Here is a 26860-nt window from a genome sequence, read left to right as displayed (position 1 = left end):
ATGCTTAAGGGAAGGTATGTGAACGCTTAAGGGACAGGTATGTCTATGCTTAAGGGACAGGTATGTGTATGCGTAAGGGACAGGTATGTGTATGCGTAAGGGACAGGTATGTCTATGCTTAAGGGACAGGTATGTGTATGCTTAAGGGACAGGTATGTGTATGCGTAAGGGACAGGTATGTGTATGCTTAAGGGACAGGTATGTGTATGTGTAAGGGACAGGTATGTGTATGCTTGAAGGACAGGTATGGGTTAATGACATGAACGCCTTGATTCGCCATGATACTATTTAAACATTACAATTGTGACAAAAAAGACCAATATCAGCGGATATTGTGTAATTATGCACAAAGGAATAATATTAAGGATCTATATAACGTCAATGCCAGAGACTAATCAGGTTTGATTACATGCCGAAACAGATTCCTTTGGGCTAGAAAGCAAAATGACGGTGAAAATATTATGCAGAAATCACTGAAAATTAGTGTACCAGGTGTACGCGAAACATGCACCATAACTGGTTGTTCCGATCAAAGAAAAAACTTGAAAAATACTTATTTCACGGTACACAGTATTGAGCAGAGTGAAGCAGGTATCTTCAAGTGTATGCTTTCTTTTGCCCCGGCACTTCAGCAATAGTGAGTGAGTGAGTATGGTTTTACGCCGCTTTTAGCAATATTCCAGCAATATCACGGCGGGGGACACCAGAAATGGGCTTCACACATTGTACCCATGTCGGGAATCGAACCCGGGTCTTCGGCGTGACGAGCGAACGCTTTAACCACTAGGCTACCCGACCGCCCCTCAGCAATACCTTACCGTCATCATTGTGACATTCTTTATCCGACAGGTCACTGAGTGAGTCTGATCTGCTGTTGATCGGTTGTATGTCTTCATGGCCGGTGAGCCAGTAGGTCTTGATGCGACCGCCGAACACTGTCGTCAACTCCCAGTCATCCTGTGCGATATTGATAATAATAATAATAATAATAATAATAATAATAATAATAATAATAACTTCTATTATTGGTCATGGCAGGTGCAACGTTTTATCGCCTAGGATTGAAGTTTTGGAATCCTGTTACTGGTCACGACAGTTGCCAGAGTTCCAGATAACTTTTTGAGCAATTCAGTTTTTACTCGATGGTCGCTATGTAAATTGGGTTATTACATTTTTCATAGGGTCACCAATATTTTTTCACTCATCTCTTAATCACTCTATTGGGGTTTGTCCAAAATAAGTAAACGTTTTGAGATTTCAAAATAATAATAAATTTTAATGATGTTTTAGACGTATATAAGGCTTCTTCCTTCAGGCTTGATTCGGAAAGTAAATTAGATCGTTAATTGTGTTTCGGAAATTAGCTCCATTGTACGCATGTTGAAAAAGCTTCATTTGGGGATTTACCCATGCTGTTATTATATATATAATGAGATATATATAGAATACTAAACGAGCGTCCGTGTAATACCAATTTTATGAAACGAGTGAATAGTTGTGGTATCTGACGAGCGAAAGTGAGTCAGATACCACAAGTATTCACGAGTTTCATAAAATTGGTATTACACGGGAGCGAGTTTAGTATTTTATTTATTACTTGCCATTTATAACATTTTTAGAATTATACTGTCGAGTGTGAATAGACTGACACCTACACGATCCACGGCATAATCCAATTGAGTTGGATTGAGTTGAGTAATACTTCAAACACGTCAAAAGTTGAAACGTATGAATTTAATACCATACAACGTCCACCTTTAGAATTCAGGCGTCCGTTCCACAAAATTATCGTAGCGTTAAGGTTATCGCAACTCACATACTTTAACTTAGACCAACGACTGTCGTTGCGCTACAGTACGATCGCCTTGTGGAACGGGGCCTTGCACCTCAAAGTTTACAATCACGTCACAATACCCGATGACGTAATTTGTGGAATTTTGTTGCAAGATCCTTCGGCGAAACCATGCCATGTGACGTCAGACTGGGTTGCTGGGGTCATCAAGTGGGCATAAGCTCATCTCATTGTCTATCGTGAGAATACCGTATATTATGCATTAACAGTCCGCGGGCCGGATAGCATATGTTAAGTAGCTATCATTTCAAACCATAAATATAACGCTTGCTTCATTCTTCATCATTTGAGTTTCGAGAAAACTAAACGTATGGTATAGTGAAAAATTAGCCCTCATAAATGCTAATTGGGAAGTACGCTTAATTATCTATATACATAACAAATACTTAATTGTCATTCATGTTTTGCTGTTTCTAATTACTATTTTTCCAAAACTGTCTGTGTACGGGTGGAAATTATTTTCTCTTTTTATGTCTTTTGTGCATGTAACCAAACGTGATTCTTGTACAACCCTAACGTACCGCGTGACCATCTTTGGCCACACCCATTGCGGCTCCAGCTGTGAAGGGGCGGGACCTAGGTCATACGACCATGGCTTGGTTAACCCCCCCACCCCCCACCCCCCCCCACCCCCACACGCACACACACACCCCAATCTGACACACTTAAACTAACGCTTAGCCTCTGAAAATAAATACTATTCATGGAAATAAGCAACTACATTTAAATTGAAATGGACCCCCCCCCGTGAGATGGGAGTTTCAGATCTAGACTTGCTTCATATAGAGCTATAATATACAGCTGGCGGGACGGAAAATGATAGGATTCAGGGTCAGTGATACAGACTACTGACATATTATAAAAGTGTCCACAATATCGCAATACAGTCAACTACGGTTATAACGAACACGCTTATAACGAACTGACGTATATAACGAACTTACATTTTACTCACGACTATTTGCTGTAGTTATGCTGTATATATGCTTATAACGAACTACGGTTATAACGAACTAAAGATTGTAGTCCCTTTGAGTTCGTTATAACCGTAGTTTACTGTATGTTGAAATAATTAAATTTGAGTTAAAATGTTTAACAGTCCTGAAAAATTTTTTTTTTAAATTTCACGGGTGGGAGTCATGAGAAACAATAAATTAATTTTAACAAGCAGCAACTCACCTTAGCAACTCGGTCCTCTCGCTCCACAGTCACAAAACCTCCAGTGAGGTGCAGCGCATCGTGTGTGGTTGGGCTTATGTGAATCATCGACCCTATAATATAGGCCAGTGTACGCTTTTTTTAATTCATTGACCCTGAACAAATCAATACGTATTAATAATTATAAACATATACATTCAAAAACCATGTTATGATTGGTGGAACCTTGGCGTTGTGTCTTGAACAGTGCACTTAGTAAGTGACCATACACTTTTCGGTGACAGAAAGAGGGTTAACACTCGACATACACTCTTCAAAAAAAGAAACGCACAGGTCGAGTTTTAGTAAATATATTGTACCTACTAATGTCGATATATTTTATTTAATATCATTGATACAAATGTGAAATTTTGGGGCTCGATAGTCACATGTTGTCGTTGTACAAATGCATTGAAAACTGTTCATTGTCATGTCACATAAGGCCACAAGGTTGCGCTGAACTCAGTATCTCGTTCGTGTGACCGTCCCGGGTAACAACCACGGCTCTGCATCTCCTCGGCACTGACTGGATAAGTGTATGAATTCTGTCCTGCGGAATTCTGAGCCATTCTGCTTGTAACGCGTTTGCCAATTATGGGAGTGTCTGCGGCGTGTTCTGACGTTGACGCACACGTCGATCGTGTTCATCCCAGATGTGTTCGTTTGGGTTGAGGTCTGGAGATCTCGACGGCCAGGGCATGACGTTGATGTGGGCATTATGAAGGTAGTCTACCATGACACGAGCTGTCAAATTTCCTAGAACCACAATCAAGTCAGCTCTCGAGGTGCAGGATACGCCACCCCCCCCCAACACACACACACAAACACACACCATGACACTACCGCCACCGAAATTGCCGAATTCACGTACACAATGTGGGACAAAACGCTCATTTCGAAGACGATAAACACGTTGTCTTCCATCTCGCCGGTGAATAAGAAATCGTGATTCATCTCAAAACCACACTCGTCTCCAGCTTCTGAAATTCCAAGGTCTACGGTCTGCAGTGGAATTGAACTGTGTGTATCAGTCCAAAAGGCGGCAAATGGTGCTGTGGTGTACGTAAGTGGAGCGCAACAGAAGACTGCGATTCCCCTCTTTGGATACGACCCATGGCGATGTTCCGATTGGCAGCGCTGACTCTCGGCATTTTCAAAATGAAAAATGTTGACAATTGAATGACAAATTATAGGCTTATGCTTGCTTTTTTATAGCAACTACCACGAGCTATGAATGCCATAACGTGCTCCTGCATTTTGCTTTACTGTTTTCCTCCATGGCATTTTGAACAAGTGTGAAAACAATGCCGTTTAAGACATTGCAAATCGCCAATGGCTGCGTTTTGACGCACCGTTTGTCAAATATCAGGCCACCAGCATTTTCCAATATAATGTATTTACCAGATTTTTTGTGTAGTCAGGTTCAATGAACTATATACTACCTGTGCGTTTCTTTTTTTGAAGAGTGTATATGGTCCCTCACTATTCACCCTCTTTCGGGCAACGGGACCATATATGGTTCTGAGAAAGTGTTTTTCGACCGTGAATTAAGATGTCAAAGATGAGTGCGCAAGATCAACGTTTTATCCTTCATCACCCCTATCATCTCAGCTTCAGTATCGCGTAACTCATATTTTATACAGTGCTTCGGAATGCGAAATATGGTGAGATTAGTAAAGTGCTCACAACGCTTCTCCACTTTTTCTGTCTCCGCAGCAAATTTGAAAAGAAATCTGGTCACAAAGTTACTTTTCCTCACTGTACAGTTATTGGCTTAAGACTATTGATGTTCGTAGTCTAAAACGAAAGTTTATTTTCTTTTCAAGTATTGCATATTTTCATGGAGATTTAGCACGGCACTAGATACGAAACGATAGTGGAGATTGTCTTTCTGTTTATGTTTGTTTGTTGTTTAACGCCGCACTCAGCAATATTCCAGCTATGTGACGGCGGTCTTGAAATAATCGAGTCTGGACCAGAAAATCCAGTGATTGACATCATGGGCATCGATCCATGCAAATGGGATTCGATGACATGCATCAACCGAGTCAGCGAGCCTGACCACCCGATCCCGTTAGTCGACTCTAACGACAAGCAAAGACGAGAGCACTCAGTCGCCTTGCAAAACAATGCACACGTACTACCGTCTTTCTATTGTTAGACAGCTGATTTAATAAAAGCTTTTAGAAAAAGACCTTTCTGAGAAAAAGTTAAATGATCTTATTACAGACCAGCGGCGTCCTCAACTCACGTTTCCCGAGTGACTCCATCTTGGCTCCTATGCTGATAGTCTTGCCAAAGAGACAGTATCTCGGCATGGTCGGGCCCACCACTGCAGCAAGACATGGACCTGCAATGTGGAGTGAGTGAGTGAGTAAATGCTGTTTCACACCGCAGTAATATTCCAGTAACATCACGGCGGCCTAAGAACTATCGTGCCCCTGGTCAGGTTCGATCCTCGTCTTCAGCCAGGACACACATTTTTGACAACATGATAAAACAGGCATTATTGGGATCTATCTTCCAGTTGGGTGAGTGAGTGAGTGAGTGAGTGAGTGAGTGAGTGAGTGAGTGAGTGAGTGAGTGAGTGAGTGAGTGAGTGAGTGAGTGAGTGAGTGAGTGAGTGAGTGAGTGAGTGAGCGAGTGAGTGAGTGAGTGACGAGCGAACGCTTCAACCACTAGGCTGCCGCACCGCCTCTGGTTCCATTTGGACATCTACTAAGAAATGCTGCTTCTAAGAACTAACACTCAACCTTAGTGTAATTTGTATTTATTTATGTTGTGAGGTGAGGAGTGAGTGTGTGAGTTTGATTCTACGCCGCTTTTAGCAACATTCCAGCAATATCATACTCACTCACTCACTCAATGTGCCCGTGCTCGTGGAGTAAACGGAAGCGTTAACCACCATTGCCATTTAAAGGTATCCTTTCGTATTGAACTGGTACGCCGTGATCTCTATGAAAACCTCTATCACAAGTCACATTGTTTTCTAGGCGCTATGACGATTTAAAGCTATGTGAAATAGTATTAACTACCGGCTTAAAACACTGTACAAAAATATTTATTTTCGTTTTTAGCCCATGGACTTCAATTAATAAATCAATTTCGAGTTACGCCCCCACCCCAACCACAGCGGATGTTTAGAAGAACGTATTGCATTGGACAATCTAGATTTACTGCAGTCGGTTAGCGCCGGGAGAGGCTTTCATACATCACGATACATTGGCTTCCTCAATTGCATTTTTATGATGTTTTGGTTTCGCGTCAGTGTCTGATTGTACATTTGAGTTGTATATTCAAACTGAATGAAATAATAGCTTACCAGTATGACATCCCACTCGCAGTTTAAACTTTGTGCCCGGCAAGTGAGGGATTTCAAGTTGTCCGACATTACCCATGATGTCCAGCGCCATCTTGCCAATTTCAGCCGCGTGACTGTGATCGTTCCGGTTCGGTATCCCTGACAACCAAGAAGTATAAACCGTCTTTCATTATCATGAGAAAACGCGGACTATTTGATATTCGTGGGGCATACTAGGAAAATAAATACAGTAAACTACGGTTATAACGAACACGCTTATAACGAACTGACGGATATAACGAACTTACTTTTTTGGTCCCGACTATTTGCTGTAGTTATGCTGTATATATACTTATAACGAACTACGGTTATAACGAACTTCAGTTCGTTATAACCGTACTTTACTGTATATCAAGTTCATTAGATGCAAAGGTACCAAATGAGTTGTGGATGTAAAAAACACACACTAATTTTGCTTCTACTTTAGTGTCTTGAAGTTTTCAGGAGTACGGACGGAAAATTAATCCACGAAAACGAGTGCTTTCAGCTGAAACCGATTTTATGCAACACTTACTTTGACCATTGTAATAACGAAACACCAAGGACTAAAGCTAAACTTTCAAATCAGCTGTTTCACTCAGAGGTGTTCAATTTTATTTGAAACCTCTGATGGACAAATCTGAATTAAGTATGTTAAAGTCATGGTAGAATAATGCATATTTGCATACAAGTATGGTAATTTTACATGTTCCTACATTTCTTTTCATAAGTATATATGCGTTACGCCATGTTCCCTCTGGATAAATCACTACCTTTAACACGTTAAGGTGATGAGGTATGATGAACTGGGATATAACGCCACACTGTTTGTTGTTTTACGCCGCAATCAGCAATATTCTAGCTATATGACGGCGGTCTGGAATAATCGAGTCTGGACCAGAAAATCCAGTGATTGACATCATGAGCATCGATCCACGAAGTTGGGATACGATGACATGCATCAACCAAGTCATCGAGCCTGACCAACCGACCCCGTTAGTAGTGTGTGGCTGCTTGTAATTGTCTGGACTTATGCTGGTTTTACCTGCATAGTGTGTTTGATTACGTTTGAATTAAAAGACGAATCACGTACCAGACTGATGAGCAAATGAAACTATTCCTCTCAGCTAAATTTGTCATGTTTGATTTTCAGTTGAAAATAGCTAGTTAACGATATTATATCCAGAGCCTTACTGGCGCTTAGTCAGCACTTAAAGGATGCATGGTTATATTTTTAAATTTTATCATTTGTTTTAAAACTTTAAAAAATTCAAAAACAACATCCGCATTATCCATAACTACTGATTCATTTCTTAGACATCTTATCGTTGAAAATCAAACTGTTGCAGGAATGAGTGATGGTTAAATAAACTTACTCAAATTTAACAACAGGTCTTTAAATTTTCAATTGCATTAAAAGCATTAAAAGCATTAAAAGCATAGTTTCCTTTGCCACTCGGTAATGTCGGTGTTCGTCTTTTTAACGTTTTGCAGTTGGTATATGAGTGAGTGTGTAAGTTTGGTTTTACGCCGCTTTTAGCAATTTTCCAGCAATATCACGGCGGGAGACATCAGAAAGGGCTTCACACTTTGTACCCTTGTCGGGAATCGAACCCGGGTTTTCGGCGTGGTGGGCGAATGATTTAAGCACTAGGCTACCCGGACGCCCCTAGTAGGTATATACTTAAGGTCAGGGGTATCTGGCGTTACCGTCTCAGTATTGAGACGAGATACTAGAGGATGATTTTTGTGAAATGTACATGCGGATCACTGTCTGTGGTAAAAGAGAACAGTTGAGGACGAAAGAAAGTTGCATTATGTCGATGAAATATACTGAACCGCAAAAGAAACGTCACCATGGATAGATATATGAGAAACCTTATTTGTCCAAACACTGTAAACATACTTTGCGACATATTAAAAAGATTAAACTTGGCAAAACTGATCATCGAGGTTGAAATTAAAGTGACAAATGTTCTTAAAGTTAAACACAACACTAGTCTCTGAGAAAATGGCATCACAAGTCAGTAACTCGTGTGTCCGCCATGTGCATTGATGACTGCCGTGCAACGTCGATACATGGAATGGATGAGGCGGTTGATGAAGGCCATAGGCACTTGAGCCTACACTCTGAGGAACGCCTGACGCAGTTTAGCTGCAGTTGTCGGCCTTGGTCGGACGTCATTCAGCCGTCTTTGAATGCCGTCCGAAAGGTGCTCAATGGGATTTAAATCGGGACTGAGGGCAGGCTACTGCATGGGTCTGATGCTATTCTGCTGGAGGAAGTCTCTTATTGCTCTCGCTGTGTGGGCACGGGCGTTTTCATGCTGAAACTCGTGGTTGCGGCGACGTGCCAAATGAGGTATGGAGTGTGGTCTCCAGACTTGATCAATGTACCGAGCTGCTGTGACACAATTGCCTCTCCCTGGACCGATGTTCTGGAAGACCACAGGGCCGACCCTCTGTGCACAATCTGACGATCCTGACGTCAGGTGGTGACCCTTGGTCTTCCACTACGTGGTCGGTCATCTGTAGTGTTGGTGGTCGGGTACCGTTGCTTGAGCCTGTATATGGTCCTTACTTGGACTTGAAATGCATTGGCTACTTGCCGGGCGGTGTGTCCAGCTTGCAATCGCTAATTTCGTGTCAATCTTGGCATGTGGTAGCAATTCAATAACGAATGAATGTTATCCGATCTGGGTGGATTTTTATAGGGCACGCATGTGCATTTCAATTTGCACGGAACTCACGTGCATCGGGTTACTATGGCCGTTGCCGTGATGCGTTTGGGCGATCGGTTTCATTGTCATCTGCTTTGTTTTTTTATCATCAAATTTCATGTTTCCGTCAAAATAATGTTAAAATTGAGAAAATTGACAACAATTACCCAGATATTAAAATGACAACTTTTCATGCAATGTTACTCGGGGTGACGTTTCTTTTGCGGTTCAGTATAGTTTGACATTTATCATTTAGTAACTCAAACGCGAATGGCGAATAATGAAATATTTCTCCAATGACCAATAAAGCATATATGGATCCAGAAGGGGGTGCAGAGGTGCACAATACCTTTATAAAGATTCTTAATATTTTCCTAAACAGGTAGCTTATATGTGACCAGGTAAATGCAATTAAGATTGACTGTGTATTTTTTTCGGTTCATTGAGGTATGAATCGAAAAAACGATGTGCAAACTGTATGATTCCGCCGCCAGATTCGAACATTAGTTCCCAGAGAACGGGAAGATACAGCAGGAAAAATGCTAGTTAGAAATGAAACCCGAAGACATGAAAGTTGTGGAACCGAGGCGAGCGGGGGAAAAACCCAGTCGACCGAGCCTGCACGTTTGTTGTTTCATTCCGTCTCGGCCTTCGGTCCCAAAGGGTAGTTTGGACAATTAAATTGCACTAATTTCACTGAATGTCCTGTGAATGACGATACCCGTGAGCAGAGAGGGAATTTCCTCGACTGTAATATTGGATTCCCCGACATTCAGTAGTAATAAAAGTAGTCCGCTTCGTTGGGCGTGGCTTAATTTTGTACATTCATTTGGGAAATGAATGCAATAACCAAGACCAATTCAGCTTATCAGAATGCAGGAATTTCAATGAACACAACGAAAATTTAATTATATCGCTTTGCAGATTGCGATCCCAAATGCAACATTCCGTTTCTGTATCAGCTACTGTAACCTCACTTGCAACATACAACAGTAACTTCTTGTTCGAGATTGGATATTTTGGACTACAGTAAACTACGGTTATAACGAACACGCTTATAACGAACTAACGGATATAACGAACTAACTTTTTAGTCCCGACTATATGCTGTAGTTATGCTGTATATATGCTTATAACGAATTACGGTTATAACGAACTAAAATTAGTAGTCCCTTTGAGTTCGTTATAACCGTAGTTTACTGTATTAACAAACCCGAGACAATCATGTATGCATCTCCAATAGTTTCCACTGTGTAGACATCATACTTGGCTATGCGTTCATTAAAACACAGATATAGGCTGTTGAGCATGTTCACGACTTGCACAGGGGAACTCCTGGCTGTGATGAGTGTGAAACCCTGGATGTCAGAGAAGAGGATGGTGGCCTCGCTGTAATGTTCCGCTCCAACTATTTCATTATGTTTCATTTTCTCGGCCACGGATTTCGGGATCATTTGATAAAACAGCATCTCGGTTCGCTTCTGTTCTTTATCCAGGGCTCTTGCTCTGAAGAGAAGAGTGGATGGATGAATTTACTCGTAACAGTATGTCAGTTATATAAATATTATCAGCTTAATGTTTCAGGAAGGATTGGAGTTGACGTTGCCAATGTCGAGAAACTCACAAGAACGGATTTGGTGCAGGCAGACCATCGATCCTAATTTGTCGACTTTTGGATTCGAACCTAAGAGCTGATCGTGGCACGGATAACAAACACAGCAGTATCGTTTCGCGGTCATGTTATCGCCTTCTCGTCCAATGGTAAACCTATATGTTGTGTAAACTTCACATTAAAAGTTTAAATCTAAAACATATGTTTAATCTAAAACATCAATCAAACTCTGGCCCTACCTCTTAGTTAGGGCCGTGGAGTACTGTTGTATCTCGTTCGTCAGGGAATACATGGTGTAGATGATTACAGGGCAGAGGATGAAGACACAGGCAAGGACGAAGGAAATCCCCATGACTCTGTTGAGGGTGTAGATCTGTCCTTCGTCCATGATCTGCGTGATCTCCTCTGACAAGTCCGTCTGGGTCGTCAGCAGAAGGTCCATGTACATCGTCATGTTGTTGAACCACCACTGGGCCATCTTCACCGAACCCTTGCCCATCAGATCGTTCCGGCGAATCTCGGCCCTCATCCTGCCCAAGACGTCCAGAAGCATCTCATTACCCTGTGACGAAGAATACCTGATGGTTAAACATCTTCATGGGCTGAAACTTTGATATTGAGGGTGAGGGTTGGGATTTCTTTTTTTTGTTCCTCAGAGTTGACATACAAAAGATCGTTCATTGGACATGCTTCATAAAGATTAATGTGTTGTGAAATGCTACGTTTCACAGTGGAAGCACATGACAGCGAAGTGTATGATTGAGCAATCTCCTTGCAGTAAAAGATGTAGGTCTCTGTTAGACTGGAATTACTATGCTAGTTGCCATGGCTAGGAGGTATGTAAATATCACTTTATCCAGCTTCTAACATTTGCAGTCATGATTGATGTATGATTCTACAGAAGTAGAGAATGTCGCAAATTATGTTCAGAGATTGTACACTGACATATGATTCCAGCTTATCACATTAAATGATCCCCTTTGAGTCTTTTTAGAAGGTGATCAGATATTTTCATATTCATTTTCATTTTCATTTTCATTCAGATTTCTCCTGGGTCATATCTTTGCTTATTGTAAGAATTGCTCCAAAGTCCCAGACTTCAAAGAGGTAGAATACATTCTCAGTTGCCAGTCATTTCAAAGATAATTTTATCATAAATGTGAAAGTTTTCCACAACTTTGCTGTTTGGAATTTGGCAAAAGGGGCACTTGTGATAGTAAACCTTTAGTTTGTTAAAAATACCATAACTGTGTATATAGAATCATGAACCACTCACATGGATATTCTTCTCGTACAAAGCATGAACTAATCCAGAGTATCGCCTAGCCGACAGGAAAGTAGCATTTGTGACATCCTGGCTCTCCGAGAACCACAGATGCGCTTCCCTGGACGGGAACCTGCCTGTAGCGTAGAAGACTGTGCCCAGGGCTCGCTCCAGCCCCATGTACTCCTTAGCCACAATGACCTCTTGGTAGGCCACCAAGCTTCTCCAGATTGCACCTGAGTGGTCCTCAGTGACGGCGTCGTACAACCACGAGATGAACACACTGATCAGCGAGGTGTACATCTCCAGCTCCATCGTCACTGTCTGATTGAGTGTATCTAGCTCGTACCTTTGGTAATCAAAAAAGAAAAAAGCCCCAGCAAATGGTCATCTTTGTTCTCTTCATAATCGTGGTCTTGGTATACCATGTTATTTTGGGAGTGAGTGAGTTGTGTTTTACGCTGCATTTAACATTATTCCAGTTATGTCACGGCGTGTCAGCTTAATTTGGGAGGAAAGCCCGAAGTGATGCAGGTTTCAGACGTTCACCACTTTGGTGAAACCCACGAACACAGGTATGGTGCTAACAAACGCAGAAACATTATCGGGGCGAAATGGGATTCGAACCCACAATCATAGGTTTCTGGCGCGACCAGAGACGCAACTCTACACAGGGACTGGGCAACAAGTGCCTAGTTATATTTCGAATCATGTATAATGAATGTAGATCTGATTCATATTTGTATTAATATATCATTTCGAAATCACATTGAGACAGCGTTATTCAATTCTTAATTTTGGTCGCACTATATGTAAATGTCCACGTCCAGACCGACACTCCGCACTCTATATGGCGGCTCACGCAAAAGGTCAGGGTTCCACTCCCAACATGGGTACAATGTGTGAAACCCATTCTGGTCTTCTTCGCGAAGCGTAAAACTATACTGACTCACACAAAGGCGCCTTAAACCTATCTTTTTCTTCCCCTCTTTCTCGCCTCTCTCTTTGTCTCTCTCTTAATCTCTCTCTCTCTGTGTGACTCTCTCTTTCTCTCTGTGTGACTCTTTCTTTTTCTGATTCTCTCTCTCTCTCTTTTCTCTCGCTCTGTTACTCTCTCCCTCTTTCGGGGCGGTCGGGTAGCCTAGTTGTTAAAGCGTTCGCTCGTCACGCAGAAGACCCGGGTTCGATTCCCGATATGGGTACAATGTGTGAAGCCCATTTCTTGGGTCCCCCGCCGTGATATTGCTGGGATATTGCTAAAAGCGGCGTAAAACCATACTCACTCACTCACTCACTCACTCCATCTCCCTCTTTCTCTCTCTCTCTCTCTCTCTTTCTCCCTTTCACTCTCTATGTCTCTCTCTCTCTCTCTCTCTCTCTCTCTCTCTCTCTCTCTCTCTCTCTCTCCGTCTCTCTCTATCTGAGCAGAAAGCGAACTGTGTTACAGTTAGACATACCTGTGTCTGTTGAGGTAAGATAAGAACTTGTCCTTAGACTGGAACTCTGGAAGGACGAGGGTAGGACCAGTTGTCCAGAATGTCAGCTTCTCGAGTGACTTATCAGTCTCTGGATACCGACGAAGAAGTAGACTCTTTGTCTTTTCCTCGATGGAACTGAGGTACAGAGCGCTAATGTCCCGCTCTTCCTGAAGGGAATGGATGACCGTCCCCAGTTCGACACTGTACAGCAAAGTGGCGCGAATACCGAACGACTGCACGTACCTTGTGAACGTGTGGGAGAAAGTGTTGCCGATGAGGGCTGTCAGCACAGCAACGGGGATGATGACGATTGAAATTGTCTTGAGCAGTTGTCTGGGTTTGCCGGCGATCCGGGCTTGGCTGTCTGTTGAAGCAATAATAACGATTGTTAGTGTAAGTCAATTGAAACAATTTTGTCAATGTCTTGATTTTGCATTGTAACTGAATTAATTAATTATATCTGTAATGGTGTAAGAAATATTACTGAAACCAATATCGAAATAGTATTGTTACTAATTAATTAAGAAATATTGATAAACAGCGATTAAAGTCCAGGGTTGCATAGCATATGTTTTGACATGATGAATTCTCTTCCAAATAGGAACGATGAGGTAGGCTGGTGGTTTAAGCATTTGGTTTGCCACGCGGAAGGCATGGGTTCGATTCTCCGCACTCACTCACTCACCCACTCACTCACTCACTCACTCACTCACTCACTCACTCACTCACCCACCCACTCACTCACTCACTCACTCACTCACCCACTCACTCACTCACTCACTCACTCACTCACTCACCCACCCACTCACTCACTCACTCACCCACCCACTCACTCACTCACTCACTCACTCACTCACTCACCCACCCACCCACCCACTCACTCACTCACTCACTCACTCACTCACTCACTCACTCACTCACTCACTCACTCACTCACTCACTCACTCACTCACTCACCCACTCACTCACCCACTCACTCACTCACTCACTCACTCGTATTCATTTGATTTGAAATATATGATAAAAAGCAGAAATCTCATTTTAACTCCGGTTTAGCAAGAGACGACAAACAAACAAATAGAAAAAAATTCGTTATCATGGCAACAAGAAAAGATAACTCTTCTTCCCTTGAATGCCGACGCTTTCTGTAGTGTTATATTAAAACAGTTGTTAATATGGGACAGAATCCAAAAAATAGTGATGGCTTTGAAACAAAAGCGTTAACATTACATTTTTCTAAATGACCCGTACTGACAGTCTTTTTCTTGAAAACATCTTTAGGCTCACCTCGACAAAACTGTTCGCACTGGTTTCGCGCCGGGTACATCTGTAGCATGTCCCGTATTGCCAGATTGAGCTGGGATGAGTTTAGAGAACCCGTGTCTCCCTCCGTGTTGTCGGTCGTTCCTACTCTCGCTCCCCATTTGGCCGTCCATGGCATCCTCTGAATGGTATCAAAGTCATTCAATTCATACACAAATATAGAACACAGTTTAATTAGTGTAAGGCCTAGTGGTAAAGGCATTCGCTCGTCACGCCGACAGCCAGGGTCCGATGCCCCACACAGGACAATGCGTGAATCCCCCGCCTTGATATCACTGGAATATCGCTAACAGCCGCCTAAAGCATTACCTACTCTCTCGTATGAACAGAACTGGCATGGTCAGGGCAAAGCGGTATCAGAACATGGTCTGCTTTAATGATTACAGGCGGTCGGGTAGCCTAGTGGTTAAAGCGTTCGCTCGTCACGCCGAAAACCCGGGTTCGATTCCCGACATGGGTATAATGTGTTAAGCCCATTTCCGGTGTCCCCCGCCGTGATATTGCTTGAATATTGCCAAAAGCGGCGTAAAAGTCATACTCACTCACTCTAGTGTTTAAGGCCTGGTTCTGAATCAGTTGTACATATATGACTATGAAGAAACTTAAAGTTGCTCTTCCCAATCTAGGTGGTTTTCCCCTCATCTTCGTAGCGAGACTAAAGACATGCCCACTCCTAGCCGCCAATGATTAAATAAGACACGTAATATCTGTTACCAAGAAGAGGAATACATTGTATTAATTCCCATTAGCCTCTCGTGTTTACTGTCCTTTACATACAAAGTACATACGCGACTTACGTACTAAATAACATGTAAATTATAGGCACAAATTTACTGTTTTGATCAGAGACGTGAATCCCAAACCAATCATTCCATGTCTCTTGGGCTCGGCTTAAGGGAATAAAACAAGGACTGGTCGGCTCCGAGTGAGGTACGACCCGTGAAGATTCCGGGTAGAATAGGTCTTCAGCAACCCATGCTTGCCGTTACAGGCGACTATGCTTGTCGTAAAAGGCGACTAACGGGATCGGGTGGTCAGGCTCGCTGACTTGGTTGAAGCATGTCATCGATCCTAATTGCGTGGATCGATGCTCATGATATTAATCACTGGATTGTCTGGTCCAGACTCGATTATTTACAGACCGCCGTCATATAGCTGGAATATTGCTGAGTGCGGCGTTAAACAACAAACCGACCGAGTGAGTGTCTCTGAGTAGGGTATTTATGTTAAACAGCGACGTTGTATTTCAGTGGACTTGGACAAACAGTAACACAGACACTTATAAGCCCGTCGCTATGTAAGTGCAACAATCTTGAATGCGACGTTAAACCCCATTTCAACTTACCTCATGTGAGATTTTATAAAAAGGAAGACAATGAAAACTTTGACTGAGTGAAAAGAAAATTGAGAGAACCGACCACTGTAGAATATTATTACAGTACAATTTCGAATACTAAGAAATCACTTGATATTGATGAATATCCTCTTAAGATTCACATTCCTTTATGGACGCTACTCCCGCACCTACCTTTGCGATATCCGTGGCTGTTGCCAGCTTGATGGTCCTTTGGTTGTTTATTTCTACAGAAATATTTTTACCGTTGAGACAACTCCGTTGACAAAATGTGTGGTCTCCATAGCAACTATCGTGTGATAAATACAACGTGGTAGGTTTCTCATGGCAACTCTCGCAGGTTTCACACATCCATAAAACAGCGGCGTCATCAGTTGACGCCCATACGTAGTGTCTTGCGCAAAGGGTATTAATAGAAAGCACGAAAGTTGAAGTTATTGATTAAACGTTTTTGGTCAATGCCAAAACCAGGAGGTACTTTAAGACATATATTTCTAAACGGTTGACTTGATGTAAAAACTTCAAAAGAATCATATTTGTAAATGAAACATTTTGAATATTTGCTTGAATTATTTTTCTTTCACGTTTTTGGTCATTTTGAAACATGGATTAAGGGGAAATAACTGTAGGGGGATGATTTGTGTGTTTTCAGTTAGTCATCCTTATTTAATGTTTACAATTACAAACATACAATTTCGTTACAATATTCAAATGTAAAAAATATGTAAAATATGAAATAATTTCATTAACTGGTACTCCTTAAACGTACACATATTGAGTATTGGTTTGAAAACGTGCGTGTGTGTGTAAGCGCGTGTCTGTAAGTGCGTGTGTGTTTGTGTGCATGTGTGTTCGTGCGTGTGTTTATGTGAATGTGTGTGTGTATGTGTGTGTGGGAGTATTCTTGTATGGGTTTGTGTATGTGTGCGTGTGTGTTTGTGTGCATGTGTGTTCGTGCGTGTGTGAGTGTGTTTATGTGAATGTGTATGTGTGTGCGGGAGTATTCTTGTATGGGTTTGTGTATGTGTGCGTGTGTGTTTGTGTGCATGTGTGTTCGTGCGTGTGTGAGTGTGTTTATGTGAATGTGTATGTGTGTGCGGGAGTATTCTTGTATGGGTTTGTGTATGTGTGCGTGTGTGTTTGTGTGCATGTGTGTTCGTGCGTGTGTGAGTGTGTTTATGTGAATGTGTATGTGTGTGCGGGAGTATTCTTGTATGGGTTTGTGTATGTGTGCGTGTGTGTTTGTGTGCATGTGTGTTCGTGCGTGTGTTTATGTGAATGTGTGTGTGTATGTGTGTGTGGGAGTATTCTTGTATGGGTTTGTGTATGTGTGCGTGTGTGTTTGTGTGCATGTGTGTTCGTGCGTGTGTGAGTGTGTTTATGTGAATGTGTATGTGTGTGCGGGAGTATTCTTGTATGGGTTTGTGTATGTGTGCGTGTGTGTTTGTGTGCATGTGTGTTCGTGCGTGTGTGAGTGTGTTTATGTGAATGTGTATGTGTGTGCGGGAGTATTCTTGTATGGGTTTGTGTATGTGTGCGTGTGTGTTTGTGTGCATGTGTGTTCGTGCGTGTGTGAGTGTGTTTATGTGAATGTGTATGTGTGTGCGGGAGTATTCTTGTATGGGTTTGTGTATGTGTGCGTGTGTGTTTGTGTGCATGTGTGTTCGTGCGTGTGTGAGTGTGTTTATGTGAATGTGTATGTGTGTGCGGGAGTATTCTTGTATGGGTTTGTGTATGTGTGCGTGTGTGTTTGTGTGCATGTGTGTTCGTGCGTGTGTGAGTGTGTTTATGTGAATGTGTATGTGTGTGTGGGAGTATTCTTGTATGGGTTTGTGTATGTGTGCGTGTGTGTTTGTGTGCATGTGTGTTCGTGCGTGTGTTTATGTGAATGTGTGTGTGTATGTGTGTGGGGGAGTATTCTTGTATGGGTGTGTGTATGTGTGCGTGTGCGTGTGCGTGTGCGTGGGCGTATAAAACTGCTTTTCGGAGTGATATAGATGAACAGGAAATGTTATTACGACGCGACCGATATTGATGATGAATGAGCATTGTTTACTTAATTTTCAGCAATACTCCAGCAATATCACAGTGGGGACTCCACAGATGGGCTTCACATATTGTCAACTTACGGCCAAAAGAAACTGTACCATAGTTTTATATCAATCTAGTTTCAAAACTACAAAAGATAGATGCATGAAGTAAAATATATTGAGCAGATCAAAATCTCAACAAAATCAACATGATTTAAAATGACCGTCATACAGCTTCCGATATTGGCATGACAGTTGCCCGAATTGAGGCTGGGTGGCAAAAACAAGCTTACAGTGTAATGGACAAAGGGCACAAACATCTAAAATCGCTGAAGTTGAATGACACGTCACATTAACAGCGTATGTGACGACCCCCTGCCAGAAAACATGCAAAAGCTCCCCGGTGCAGTGAAACAGTCAGTCGTCTGATGACATCACGTGGGATACGTCGCCATTCTTATTTGGGGGTCTGGACTAGTTCTTGTCGGTTGCCTTGAGGAGTCGAACACGGCGATCCATGACATCCCAGGGGTTCTATGGGGGACAAGGCTGGGGAGCGTGCAGGCCACGGCAACGCGTTGTCATGCTGATAAAGAACACCACGTGGTAGCTGTTGTTGAAATAGTGCGACAATCGGACTAAGTGAGTGAGTGTGTGAGTATGGTTTTACGCCGCTTTTAGCAATATTCCAGCAATATCACGGCGGGGGACACCAGAAATGGGCTTCACACATTGTACCCATGTCGGGAATCGAACCCGGGTTTTCGGCGTGACGAGCGAACGCTTTAACCACTAGGCTACCCGACCGCCCGTAATCATTAAAGCAGACATTGTTCTGATACCGCTTTACCCTGATCATGCCAGTTCAGTAGTATAGGTAATGTTCATAAGAGTGAGTGGGTTATGTTAGCAATATTCCAGTGATATCAAGGTGGGGGATTCACGCATTGTCCCGTGAGGGGCATCGAACCCTGGCTGTCGGCGTGACGAGCGAACGCTTTAACAACTAGGCTACCCGACCGACCCCAATCGGACTAAGACTGTCATGCATGCAACGCTCAGCTCTCAAAATTCCGTTAACGATGTTCAGTGGTGTTCTCTCTTGCCGCAGTTCGTTTCCCATTCGGCGGTGAACAGGCTGTCTTCCATCAGCTCGGAACAGACAGAAAACCCTAGCAACGATTAATAACAAGAGTTGTTGTTAAATGAGATGTATATTTATGTCAACTTTAATATTTTATAAGCGCTTCATTCTATGACATCGCCCATGTAGTGAGTGAGTGAGAGAGTATGGTTTTACGCCGCTTTTAGCAATATTCCAGCAATATCATGGCGGGGGACACCAGAAATGGGCTTCACACAATGTAACCATGTCTGGAATCGAACCCGGGTCTTCTGCGTGACGAGCGAACGCTTTAACCACTACGCTACCCGACCGCCCCACATCGCCCATGTAAAGGAGCTGGGTTTCTTTATGCTAATTCTACAGGTCGGGTAATTGGTGTTTAACGTCTCGTTCAAGATTATTTTACTTATAATCTGGGGTGCTAATTACCGATTATACAGTGCTCGGCCAGACAGATTCCACACCGCAATTTTACATGGATACTCTACTCTCGAAATTGAACACCTGTCAAATATAGTTTAGCGAACTTAACCGATGATAGCCGATTGTAATGTAAGGGGGGTAACTCTAGATGTGTTAACTTCGTCGCTAGTTGTCAAGATGTCCGTGAAACGGCTCGCTAGCCATATGGATAAAGACATTTTAGACAAATTAGTCATATAGTGCGAGTCGCACGTGCGAGCCAATCTATCACGAGACCAGTCACTGATATATCACCTCGTTATTTCCAAATGTTTGTGGCTGTACGGCATCCTGGCCGTGATGGCAATAGCCAAACAAAACGTTACACTATGGCAACAGAAGGTGACAAATACTAAAATGTAAAATAGTATTGCATAATTATTTGTAATCAATAATTAATTGATGAAATGTTAACATCTGCAAAAATAATGTATGAACGTCCCACATGCATCCGTGCATAGATGTACTTATTATTATGGTACATGGGAATTTATCATTATGGAAAGGTATGCAATTATTATGGAAAGGCATGCGATAAATCATACCGTCACTTGTACGTGTGTGATGTACGACTAGCCCCTGCCCCTTGTTCAGCTCATATGCAGGCAAAACACAAGACACGTAGCCGTTGAACTAACAGAGTTTATTGAATCAAATACACATCGAGCCGAAGCAGTGACGTTTTCTCGTCAACCTGAAAAAAAGAAAGTCACTTTGTCTTGACTAATATCATGAAAACTTGTAAGATTTACACGACAGGCTTTTGTACCTATTACACATAGACATAAAAGGCTTTAACAAGTTTACATTGATTTCGTATCCAAGGCCAAAAGCCAAAATTTAGTTTTATCGTTTGTAACTGTTCAAGTGAGTGAGTGAGCTAGTAAGTGAGTGAGTGGGTGAGTGAGTGAGTAAGTAGTTGGGTGAGTGAGTGAGCTTGTGAGTGAGTGACTGAGTGTATCACGTGTCCGTTTCATTTTGGCCGAAATCGCAAAGTGATGGAGCTTGTAAAACATTATTGCTTTCGTGAAATCAACGTCGAGGGTATGGAGATGAGAAAACAAGGTTCATAATCAACGATTGTAGGACCATGATACGAAGGGAAAGTGATGACCCAGAGGTCGTTACTCTGCACAGTGAATTGCGGATTGGAACCCAGTTTTCGTGGAAAGAGACAGTAAAAACATTAATTGAAAATTGACCTTTATGCAGAGCTCAACCATGATGTCGATGACGACGGTGACGTCTGTGACGATGACGACGACATCGGCGATGACGATGAGCATCACCCAAATCGAATGCCAGCAAAGAGCCTACGGAAAAATAACACATAAAAAGATGAATTGAAATTAAAAATGATAATTTATGAAACAAAACTAGATTACATCGAAATCAGCACTTTTCTTCAACTATACTCACCCAACAAAAGCACCACCAGCAGAAAAGAGATCTTCATGACCGGCAGAAAAAGTCTTGAAGTTTTGATTGAAGACTAACGGACTTCAGACAGACCTGTTTATGTTTGACTGTAGACTGACATTAGGTCTTATATATTCAAGTGAACTCGGAAGTCATCATTAAAATACTTCAATTGATGCCATTTTAATTTTGTTATGTTCGGACTTCTTGCTGATTGTTGATACTCACAATCACGTCAAGTTTCACAGACGTGTCTCCCTCACAATAGTGACGGTTGTTGATGCTGCTGTCGGTGTAATGGTGTAGAGCTGGCAGTGGACGCCGTCGGGGGCATTGGTGCACGGCGTGGTGGTGGTCACATGGAGAGTACATGCTCAGTAAACGTGGTTGTCAACATCGACTATCGGCAGGCGTTATGGACGGTATACGCACGTTTACCTCCGAGCACTTTGGTATATATATATGATATCTAGTTATTATAGGCCCTGAGACTGACACATTCTATCTGTGCATCATACACCTTGCAGATTGTTTCTACAGAAAGAGGATGAAGATTTCTTATCTGATGGTTCTGCTGCTGCTGGGTGAGCGAGTTTGGACTAATTGCGCTTTGAACAATATTTACCGTCCCTAAATCCGGAAATAGCACTTTCTCACTTGAAAAATATTTTATTCGAAATTAAGCCGAGGGCTCAATTTCGGAAGCTTACACTTTCTTACCTAAATAGGGGACGACCTTTGCTAAAAGAAAGTTGTTTATACGGAGAAAATATAATACATGGTTTTTACATTTGAACAGGAAGTTACTTCATAGAATGCAAAACGTATTGTTGAATGTACATTGAGGTTTGCCATGTGTCGTGCATCGCTGCGTATTAACTTTCGAAGGGGGTAAGGTATAACTTTATGACTCCAAATTAATAGCCGAATTTAAGCCCATGGGCTTTAATTGGAAAATATATTCCGTTTTAAAATCCACGAGCGTATGTCCGCGTTGGTCTAAATATGGGATGTAACGGTAAGGTATATCACAGCTCGATGTGGGAGGGAAGCAGGTCTTGGGTGAATCCTGCGAACACGTGTGGTGTTGGCAAGCCTGGAAATATAATAAGGTCGAACTGTGATTCCAACCCAAGATTATACTGTTAGATTTCTGGCAAGCATGATGAGGCAACTCGTTAAAATGAATGGAATTCTTGATCTTCTAGGTTCCTTATTGGCATTTGACATGACTGGAGCACATCGTCACAGAAGATGTCGTCGTCATCGCCACAGACGTCATCGTCGTCATCGTCACCACGGCTGAAATATCAGTGAAAGGTGTCTGTTGCAACATAGTCAAGGTAGATTACCTTGCTTGAAGTGTTTAGCGTAATTAACGCTGTTGGTTGCCTTTAGCATTTAAGTATCCAACCCAATTTTATAGTTCATGCTACAACATTATTGCATAAACTGTATCAAGACTTTCCCCATGAAACTGTCCAACAGGCTCTGTGGATATACAGGCTCCTTGGTGAGATCTCGGATTAAGAATAAACATTAACACAAATGTATCGGCTGTCCCTATTGAAACATTGTGATTATATGACACGATGACTTTGATTCCTCTTTTGTTATTTCATTTTTCAGAGCAAGGATTAAGACAAGCAGCATGCAAATAGTCATCCTTTATATCTCCAGGGGCGCATTATGATAGTGTTGAAATAAATCATCTATTACACATCTCATCTTGTCTTGATCATTTCACCATTTGTGTGTACGTGTAGAGGAAATAACACGGGTTGCCATGAAGGCGCGGGACCTCGCTGTGAAGAGTTGAATCTCTTAGGCGGGCAAGCATCAGATGATGATGGGTTTGAATCCCATATTCAGCCTAATTCATGGTATCTCAGCACCATCCCATACCATTATACTTGTATATATTTGTGCTCTGGCTTGAACACCAGTGGATGAGAGCACGCAATGGAGATGAGATGACCCAACCAAATCGGAAAGCCTGACCACCCTATTCCGACTTTAGTCGGCTCTTCCGAAAGGCTTGGGACACTGGGAACCTACACGGCACGAAAATGGGTGATTTCCGTCAGCTGGTCACTGGGCAGACACCACCGGATAGTTACCCGAAATGCAGGATACCCGACTGGTATCGTGTGTTTGCAGATACCAGACCCTCGGGAACCCAACAATCTTTCCCTGTGCTTGCCATTCTGATTCGTAATCCACTTAGGGTATGATCTTGTCAAATAACCGTGTACTCAATGTTGATCAAATAATTCATAATGAAAGGGAAGCCTGTATCCGATTCATATTTAAAAAATAATAATTGATAATCAGGTCATATAATCAACACTTCTTCCCCACAAATGACTTAAATTTAATTCATTTAGATAATATGTATTAATTCTTTGACGGTTGCTATCCACAACCATGTACAATAAAAGGAGAAAGGAATTCCTCAGCTTGTCAATGTGTTTTTACACAGCGAGTCTCGACGTATGCCATATCTCTCTGTCCTTATCTTGCCTTTGCATGTGTTTGTGACGAGTGCAAACACGTGGGTCAGTTTGAGCCACTATATTTTATAAGCGTTTCATTCTATAACGTCGTCTGTGCAAAGTACCGTGTTTTTTTACACATATTCTACAGGTGAGGTAAAGTGGGGTTTAGCGTCTTTTTCAAGATTATTTTACTCATATAGCGAGTTGTGTGCGTGAGTGAGAGAGTGAGTGAGCGCATGAGTGTGTAAGTGCGTGAGTGCATGAGTGCGTGAGTGCGTGAGTGCATGCTTGAGTCTGCTTGCAGTGGCCCGGACAAATGGCGATTGTGAAGTGCTCGCCCACTTTGATACCATACCGCAATTTTACATGGATACTCTTCTCTCGAAATTGAACATCTGTCAAATATAGTTTAGCGAACTTAATCGATGATAGCCGATTGTAATGTAAGGGGGATTGCTCTTCATGTGTTAACGTCGTCGCTTGCTGTCAAGATGTCCGTGAAACGGCTCGCTAGCTATGCGAATAAAGACATTTTAGACAAATTAGTCATAAAGTGCGAGTCGCACATGCGGGCCAATCTATCACGAGACCAGTCACTGATATATCACCTCGTTATTTCCAAATGTGTGTGGCTGTACGGCATCCTGGCCGTGATGGCAATAGCCAAACAAAACGTTACACAATGGCAAAAGAAGGCGACAAATACTATAAAGGGTAACGCTATTTTTCAGGTCATTGTCATCTGCAGAAGCCCGAGGTCTTCCATTAAGTGCCCGACGAAGGATTTCAGACAGACCTGTTTATATTTGACTGTAGACTGGCAACAGGTCTTTTATATTCAAGTGAACTCGGAAGTCATCATTAAAATACTTTAATTGATGCCAATTTAATTTTGTTATGTTCGGACTTCTTGCTGATTGTTGATACTCACAATCACGTCAAGTTTCACAGACGTGTCTCCCTCACAATAGTGACGGTTGTTGATGCTGCTGTCGGTGTAATGGTGTAGAGAAGGAACTGGACGCCGTTGGAGGCATTGGTGCACAGCGTGGTGGTGGTCACATGGAGTGTACATGCTCAATAAACGTGGTTGTCAACATCAACTATCGGCAGGCGTTACTGACGGTATACGCACGTTTACCTCCGAGCACTTTCGTATATATATGATAACTAGTTATTATAGGCCCTGAGACTGACACATTCTATCTGTGCATCATACACCTTGCAAATTGTTTCTACAGAAAGAGGATGAAGATTTCTTATATGATGGTTCTGCTGCTGCTGGGTGAGCGAGTTTGGATTAATTGCGCTTTGAACAATATTTACTGTGCCTAAATACGGAAAATAACACTTTCTCACTTGAAAAATATTTTATTCGAAATTAAGCCGAGGGCTCATGATCAATTTTGGAAGCTTACACTTTCTTACCTAAATAGGAGACGACCTTTGCTGAAAGAAAGTTGTTTTAAAGGAGAAAATATAATACATGGATTTTACGTTTGAACAGGAAGTAACTTCATATAATGCAAAACGTATTGTTGAATGTACATTGAGGTTTGCCATGTGTAGTGCATCGCAACGTATTAACTTTCGAAGGGGGCAAGGTATAACTTTATGACTCCAAATTAATAGCCGAATTTAAGCCCATGGGCTTTAATACGATATTTTTTTCCGTTTTTAAGTCCACGAGCGTATTTCCGCGTGGGTCTAAATATTGAACGTCACGGTAAGGTATATCACAGCGTGATGTGGGAGGGAACAGGTCTTTGGTGAATGCTACGAACACGTGTGGTGCTGACAAGCCTGGAAACATAATAAGGTCGAACTGTGATTCGAACCCAAGATTATACATTTAGATTTCTGGCAAGCATGAGGAGGCAACTCGTTAAAATGAATGGAATTCTTGATCTTCTAGGTTCCTTATTGGCATTTGACATGACTGGAGCACATCGTCACCGAAGTTGTCGTCGTCATCGCCACAGACGTCATCGTCGTCATCGTCACCACGGCTGAAATATCAGTGAAAGGTGTATGTTGCAGCATAGTCAAGGTAGATTACCTTGCTTGAAGTATTTAGTGTAATTAACGCTGTTGGTTGCCTTCAACATTTAAGTATCCGACCAATTTTATAGTTCATGCTACAACATTATTGCATAAACTTTATCAAGACTTTCCCCATGAAACAGCCCAACAGGCTCTGTGGATATACAGGCTCCTTAGTGAGATCTCGGAGCCAGAATAAACATTAACACAAATGTATCGGCTGTCCCTATTGAAACATTGTGATTATATGACACGATGACTTTGATTCATCTTTTGTGATTTCATTTTCAGAGCAAGGATTAAGACGAGCAGCATGCAAATAGTCATCCTTTATATCTCCAGGGGCGCATTATGATAGTGTTGAAATAAATCATCTATTACAAATCTCATCTTGTCTTGATTTTGTCACCATTTGTGTGTACGTGTGGAGGAAATAACACGGGTTGCCATGAAGGCACGGGACCTCGCTGTAAAGAGTAGAATCTCTTACGCGATCAAGCATTATATTATCATTGGTTTGAATCCCATATTCAGCCTAATTCTTAGTTTCTCAGTACCCTATCTCATACCATTATACTTGTAAATAATTGTGCTCTGGCTTGAACACCAGTGGATGAGAGCACGCATTGGAGATGAGATGACCAAGCCAAATCGCAAAGCCTGACCACCCCATTCCGACTTTAGTCGGCTCTTCCGACAGGCTTGGGGCACTGGGAACCTACACGGCACGGCAATGGGTGATTTCCGTCAGCTGGTCACTGGGCGGACACCACCGGATAGTTACCCGAAATGCAGGATACCCGACTGCTATCATGTGTTTGCGGATACGAGGCCAGACCCTCGGGAACCCAACTATTTTTCCGTGTGCATGCCATTCTGATTCGTAATCCACTTAGGGTATGATCTGGTCAAATAACCGTGTACTCAATGTTGATCAAATAATTCATAATGAAAGGGAAGCCTGTATTCGAGGAATATTTAAAAAAAAAATTGATAATCAGGTGATATAATCAACACTTCTTCCCCACAAATGACTTAAATTTTATCCATTTAGATAATATGTATTAATTCTTTGACGTTTGCTATCCACAACCATGTGCAATAAAAGGAGAAAGGAACTCATTAGCTAGTTAATGTGTTTT

General features: G+C 42.1%; 1 protein-coding gene and 2 long non-coding RNA genes across 3 annotated transcripts; 1 reads left to right on the top strand and 2 right to left on the bottom strand.

Annotated features, from left to right (window-relative positions):
- Positions 1 to 3641: 3641 nt before the first annotated feature.
- Positions 3642 to 13705, bottom strand: LOC124112688 (the record flags this gene model as incomplete). Its single annotated transcript, XM_048392017.1, has 7 exons — positions 3642 to 3805; positions 5301 to 5399; positions 6372 to 6509; positions 10323 to 10615; positions 10961 to 11283; positions 11998 to 12334; positions 13443 to 13705. Coding segments are annotated over 7 exons (1617 nt in total), but the record flags the coding sequence as incomplete, so codon positions are not given.
- A 6680-nt stretch (positions 13706 to 20385) lies between these two features.
- LOC125377922 lies at positions 20386 to 21270 on the bottom strand. The gene is made up of 3 exons (XR_007219875.1): positions 21178 to 21270; positions 20961 to 21071; positions 20386 to 20452 (listed from the first exon to the last, which is right to left on the bottom strand). It is a non-coding gene; the product is annotated as an uncharacterized LOC125377922 (long non-coding RNA).
- Positions 21271 to 24869: 3599 nt separating this feature from the next.
- LOC124112737 lies at positions 24870 to 26065 on the top strand. Its single transcript, XR_007219876.1, has 3 exons — positions 24870 to 24960; positions 25591 to 25725; positions 26010 to 26065. It is a non-coding gene; the product is annotated as an uncharacterized LOC124112737 (long non-coding RNA).
- The last annotated feature ends 795 nt before the right edge of the window (positions 26066 to 26860 follow it).

This window comes from Haliotis rufescens, unplaced genomic scaffold (assembly GCF_023055435.1).
Source record: "Haliotis rufescens isolate VD_foot unplaced genomic scaffold, xgHalRufe1.0.p SCAF_105, whole genome shotgun sequence".
Classification (NCBI taxonomy): Eukaryota; Metazoa; Mollusca; class Gastropoda; order Lepetellida; family Haliotidae; genus Haliotis; species Haliotis rufescens.
The sequence above is the reverse complement of the archived record's forward strand: the minus strand, read 5'-3'. Positions and strand labels throughout refer to the sequence as shown.